Below are 6,447 nucleotides of genomic sequence, written 5' to 3'. Positions count from 1 at the left end.
TAACATTCAACTTATCAGCATATAAGTTTTAAATTCAACTTATAAGTTGGTTCGACAAACACCCGTGAATAAGCTGTTATGGGCTTATAAGCCTATAAGTTGGCTTATATTATTTGCCAAACATGCCCTAAATGTCTCTATTATCCATTATTTTTATTTAAAATTAATATTTAATTATTGAATTAATTAAATGTCTCTATTATCCATCATTTTTATTTAAAATTAATATTTAGTTGACTTTTTTATCTTGTAGTTGACTTTTATGATTAAATATTAATTTGCAAATTTTTTGGTGAATATCGTATATTAAACTTATTTTAAGAGTTTTTCTGTTGAAAAATGTTTACAAAATATTATTATAATCAAATTTAATTTTCCTAACCTAAAAGAGGCAGTGAGTTCGAGAAGAACAGAGCACCCAGCAATGAAGCATTGCGGCAGTTTCGACTTCCCGCAATATCTCATTGCTAGGTTCCTGTTGACTATTTTAAGGTCTAGTTAACTTTGTTTATTAAACACTTTTTTCAAATATTCCGGTTAGTTTTCATATTTTAATTATTTGAAGAGTTTTGGTGTTGAAAAATGTTTAAAAAATATTAATATTATTAAACTTGGTTTTGTTAACAAAAAGAGGCAGTGTGTTTCAGTTGGAACAGAGCTTCCCGCATTGCTTCAATACGCCCCTGCAATGAGGCATTGCTGGGTGCCCTGCCCCTGCCTCTTTCTTTTTTTCCTTTTGCAAAATTTATTTAAATCTGTAATGTATCAAAATTTCTCACACTAAAAGTTTTAAAATAACATTAATATGCAATATTATGTGTAAATTTTAAAATAATATGAATATTATGTAATTTAAATAGAAAAGTTAAAACAACTAATGTAGTACTTGTCAACAATTTTTAGGTTAATACAATACATAATTTCGAATACTAGTCCCTAGTTGTCCTTGGGTGGATTAGGTCAATTTCTTCGATCATGTTTTGCTCCGATCTCCCCACAATTATTGCACTTTCGAGGCTTGATCTTTGAAGTTGGCGTCTCAATTCCACTTTTCAATCTTCTCGCTTTTTACTTCCTTTAGTTTCCGACTTTGGAGGATCGAATATTGGATCATGTTGGTAGTCCTCTTGAGTTTCCGCCTCATTGGTTCTTTCGCTACGCTCTTCATCCGCAAAAACATCTTCCAAGTATCTCTTCTCTCTATCAATCACACCCATTAAGTATTTATACCATGAAACGGAACAACTACCGGAAGCAGTCAAATCTTGAAAAGATTTGCACAATGCACCATACCTTAATGGTTATGATGCACCATCATTAGCAATAGCGGGAGGAGCATATGGAAGAGGCCCCGCAATTTTGTTGTTGTTCATTGTCCACCTACCCATGATGAGACTTTCCGGTATCTTGATTTTTTGTTTTTTATCAAGATAATGGATTATGTGTTTGCAAATCATCCCGGAATATTCAAACTTCTTACACGAGCATTCAATTTTTTCGTACATGAAAACTGTCACTCGGTATTTTCTTCTGCAATTCTCCGGCACGGTAGTCTTCTCAACCAAATACAGTTTCGACATAAAAGTTCCACCGTTTTTGACACTGTTCACGACGTAACGTGTATTTTTTATAAGCTTCTTTTGAAAATGTTTGAACATTTCTTTCGTGTAGATTTCGGATGCATGCATTTCCAAGGATGAGTGCAAAACTAGTCTCCTTTCCAATTATTCAGTGTCATAATCGGCTTTAACCTCCTTCATATATTGTGTCTCCAAAGCCTTTTGGGAGTTCTCAATGAATTCCTTCAAACCGGTAGATGATTGCACATATTCATCAAAAAAAGGATTTGTAGAATCGCTTCTTGAAGTTGTAGTCATGACGGCAGAAAAATGTTGCCTCGTGTAAGCACCAATCCATTGAGTTCTAATAGCATACATGTCATTTAACCAAGCATGATCCTCAAGATCGTACTTCTTGACTAATTGCTCCCATCTACTTTCAAATTCTGTAGGTGTCAAAGACTTGTACACACATGCATTAAACTCTTTCTTGAAGTCCGGATAATTTGTGTACAAATAAGACAACTTCTCGGGAAACTTACTACTTATATGCCATCTACAATATGTATGCTTTGTTTGTGGCATAGGCATGACCTTGGCAATGACATTTCCCAATGCAATATCTTGATCAGTAATAATTGTTCGAGGCGGTTTATTGTCGACGGCTTCCAACCATGTCCTCAAAACCCACTTATACGATGCATCAGTCTTATCCCTTACGAGTGCAAATCCAAATAGTATATTTTGATAATGGAGGTTTACGCCCGTAATAGGTATGAAAAGCATACAATACCTATTCTTCGGGTAAGTTGAATCGAACGTAACCACATCACCAAAATTCTTGTACGCATTCATGGATCGAGGATCAACCCATACCAAACCCTGTACACGATTATCATTATCTACATCCACCTGATAAAAGAAATTACCAAAACTATTTTCTTGTAGTTCTCGTAGCAAAAGTAACCCACACTACCCATCACCCGAATCAAACACTCGGCGCCGAATATCACGTATGACATTACATGAGTCTTGATTAGAAAAACCAAGATTTTCAACACCCCTCTTTGTCTCGCTAAGAAACTTCATTACTTTGCTCGTCTCAATTCCCGATTTGTTAAACAACTCAATCAATGATCGCGTCATAGGATCCATGTTGAGTGATCATTGAAAAAATTGAACTTTTTCCGGCGACACCAATCTATGATTGTGTTCTAAATCCACCAAACTAATTTTCCATTTGTCCATCTTCACTTTGTGAACGACACACATTCGAGCACCACAAGTCGTTCGTGGAATTACCTCTCTAACTCGGTTTCTTTTAGCAAATTCCAACGGCGTCGCTCCTACCCTTCCATCTTTTCAACAAATAAACAAACGGTATGATGGTTCATTTTTGTTTGTTCGCCTATGAGAATTCCTAATTATTATCGCGAATCTCTCTTTTTGACCATAATTCCTATAAAACGTTTCCGCATCATCCAATGTCTCGAAAATCTTGCCGACATAAGGCACAACATCGTTATTATTCTTAAATCCATGATTCTTTTTCTCAATATTTTTCTCATCTTTTACATCATCAACATTTTCACCGTCAAAATTATCACCACTAACATTATCATCAACATTATGACCACCAACATTATCAAAATCAAAATTATCACCACCAATATTTTAAAAATCAACATTATGACCACTAACATTTTCAACATCAGTATTATCACCACCAACATCATCACCGTCAACATTATTCATATTATCATCACTATCAAGATTTACAATATCTTCATCGACAAATAACTTACGACGAGCTACGGGGTTTCGTCTAACGGGGGTGTAATTATCGTAATTATCATTTTCACTAGAAGAACTACAATCTTTAAATAAAAAAGAAGCCATTAACAATCGAAAACTAACCTTTTGAGATCACCTTTGATGAAACAATAACCAAAAAAATTGAAATTATTAAAAATAAATTGTAAAATGAGGAAGAAGAAAGGAAGTATCAAATAAACTATTGAACACATCTCCAGCAATGTTTCATTGTTGGAGTGACCCATTAAAAATGACCACCAACCAGCTTTTAGAGCCATCAAGGAAGAGTTCCTTCCACAATCACGCATTGCGTCACTCCCCTTGCAGCAATGAGTCATTGCGGGAGATGCAATGACTCATTGCCGGAGGTTAAATGTAACGATTCTTCCCCGTTTTATTTTTTCTAATTCATTTTTTTTTAAAATAAATTTTTAAATATTTTTTCGAACTTATATTTTGATATTTTTGAATTAATTTTTTAAATTAAAAATTTAAATTAAATATTGAATTTAAAATTTTTGAGTGACAAAGTTATTTTTAATTATTTTTTTGAATTAGTATTTTTGAATTTTTATTATTACGAAATATTGTGAGTTTTATATTTTTTAAAATTATCATATAGTTAAAAAAATAATATTATCAATTTTAATAATTAAATTTAATATTATTAATTTTATGCTTTTTTGTTAATTCAACCTTATTTTTTGTGCAAATATTAAATCAAATTCTTATTTTCGAGTTAATATTTTTAATTCAATTATATTTTCGAATATCAATATTAATCAGGTAAAATTATAAATTCAAAATAATAGTAATAATAATCATATGGGTTCTTTTTAAATCAATGTCAATTTTTGTGCCAATATTAATAAAAATTGATCGGTCAAACGTTGAGGAGTTTGACCGATCTACCGCATTGGATCATTGTTGCAGAAAGGGTTGCCGCTTTGAAGCATTGCTGCAGAAAGTGTTTCAATGAAATTTTATCAAATTTTCGTTACCTATAAAAAAATATAAAATAACTTAGCACCCGGAATGTTAATCATTTTTTCGTAACAAATTATATAAAAATACACTCTGCCACAACCACCCGCCGCAATATTTTATATATGTTGGGGCTGTGGTGAACACCTCCCGCATTGACACCTTGCGTGAGGGATTTTTTCTATCATTTTATCATCATTTATTTTTTTAAAGGAAAAATTGTTTATAAAAAAATATTTTATTCATCATAACTTCATTAAACAATACAAATGTGTTATATTATACATAATTTTGACATGTTTAAAATTTAAATTAAAATAGTTTGATTAGAATTCACTCAAAAAAGTTTTAGAAAAACAAGTATGATTGTTTATTGATCGAAAGGTGTCGTCAATTAATAATTTTAAAATACTACATTCATACATTTCAGTTACCATATTCGGTTTTTTATTTTTTTTCATTAAAACTAATATTTTAATTATTTTTTCGATTATATATAAAATTTATTTTTAAATTTTTAACTCATTATACAATTGATAATAAATGGAAAAATTATTTATAAAAAAAATTTAATTCATCATAACTTCATTAAATAGTACAAATGTGTTATTATACATAATTTTGACATATTTAAAATTTAAATTAAAATAGTTTGATTAAAATTCACTCAAAAAAAAATTAGAAAAACAAGTATGACGGAAGACGACACCTTTTGATCAATAAACAATTATAACAATACTACATTCATAGAATAAATGGTTTCTAACTCCGTTAATATCGAAGCAAAATTTAATTCATAAAATTTCTACCGCCTTTAAGCATTGCGGCAGTTGTCACCTACAATGTCCCAATGCGGGCCAACAATGTCCCAATGCTGGTGGTGTTCCGCGATGAACCAATGCTACTACAACCACCAGAGGTTGCGGACCAAAACCCTTTTTTAATATTATTTTTTAATTTTATTTTATGTCAAGTGTAATTTTTTTAATTATTTTATTATAAAAAATTTCATTGTTAACAAAATTACTTATAAACGAATATAATAAAAAATTAATAAATATTTTCTAATATATAGGTAATGTTTGTTAACTAATTTTTCAGATGTTTAAATCTTTACAATTATATCAAAAAATGTTACATGAATAAATAAGATACATGATTGTTATTTCTAGAGAACTAACAATGAGATTTACAGAAGGGGGGTTGAATGTAAATCTCAAAACTTTTTCAAGTTTTGAGCAGTTTATAAAGACTGTGTGTTCAAGATGAACAAGTGTGTGAATTGCTTTAAGCTGATACGGACAGATATATATTCAAACACAAATGTAAAGAACATAATAAACCTTTAAAAACTTTTCTGGTGGATTTGTTGTTCCACCAGAGATGGTATTTCAGAAATTCTGTGATCTAAGAATTTGATCACAGCTGCATCCTAGTACAAACTAGATAATTTTTCTCTCAAGATTTTTCTAAACAGCTCTGGAAAAATTCTTATCTAATTACTAGCTACTACTTGGTTTATATATTACCAAGTTTACAAGTGAAGACAAGGATATAATAAAATAATAAAGTAAGATCTCCACTTGTTTCTTCTCCAGTTCACTCGAGTACTTTGTTGACTTAATGTCTCTTTATACTAGAGTAGAACGGCTGCTTTTTCTGATGTTCCTGAAATTAGGCTGCCACATTTCAGTTATCTCTGTTCACCCACGTGCCTCTGTTTGTAGGTACAACTACCACTTATCAACGGTTAATCAACAGAACATCCGTTGAAGCTTTCATCCGTTGATGCACTCATCCGTTGAAGGATGTTATCCGTTGAAGCTTTAGAGACATCCGTTGAAGCTTAGCTTCTCATCCGTTGAAGGTCTTTAAGTCATCCTTTGATACCACTTCATTTATACAAAATTACAAGGCATGAAATATTTACAATTGGCCTTCCTATCTGCATATCTTCTAGTAGTCAACATGACTCATAGTTTCTCTCAACTTCTAAGAATTACATCTTAAATACAGAGACTGAAATATGCTACAACACTAGACTTATTTCTAAGTAAAGCTACACCATCAACGGATAGCCAAAGTGGTC

General features: G+C 31.3%; 1 protein-coding gene across 1 annotated transcript; it reads right to left on the bottom strand.

The window, feature by feature from the left end:
- Nucleotides 1–1,724: 1,724 nt before the first annotated feature.
- On the bottom strand, nucleotides 1,725–3,712 carry LOC141691440 (protein FAR1-RELATED SEQUENCE 5-like). The gene is made up of 3 exons (XM_074496179.1): nucleotides 3,637–3,712; nucleotides 3,261–3,436; nucleotides 1,725–2,471 (listed from the first exon to the last, which is right to left on the bottom strand). Exons 1-3 carry the CDS (start codon nucleotides 3,710–3,712, stop codon nucleotides 1,725–1,727), a joined length of 999 nt encoding a protein of 332 aa, XP_074352280.1.
- Between the last annotated feature and the right edge of the window lie 2,735 nt (nucleotides 3,713–6,447).

Source organism: Apium graveolens, chromosome 10, assembly GCF_009905375.1.
Source record: "Apium graveolens cultivar Ventura chromosome 10, ASM990537v1, whole genome shotgun sequence".
In the NCBI taxonomy this organism is placed as follows: domain Eukaryota; kingdom Viridiplantae; phylum Streptophyta; class Magnoliopsida; order Apiales; family Apiaceae; genus Apium; species Apium graveolens.
The sequence above is the reverse complement of the archived record's forward strand: the minus strand, read 5'-3'. Positions and strand labels throughout refer to the sequence as shown.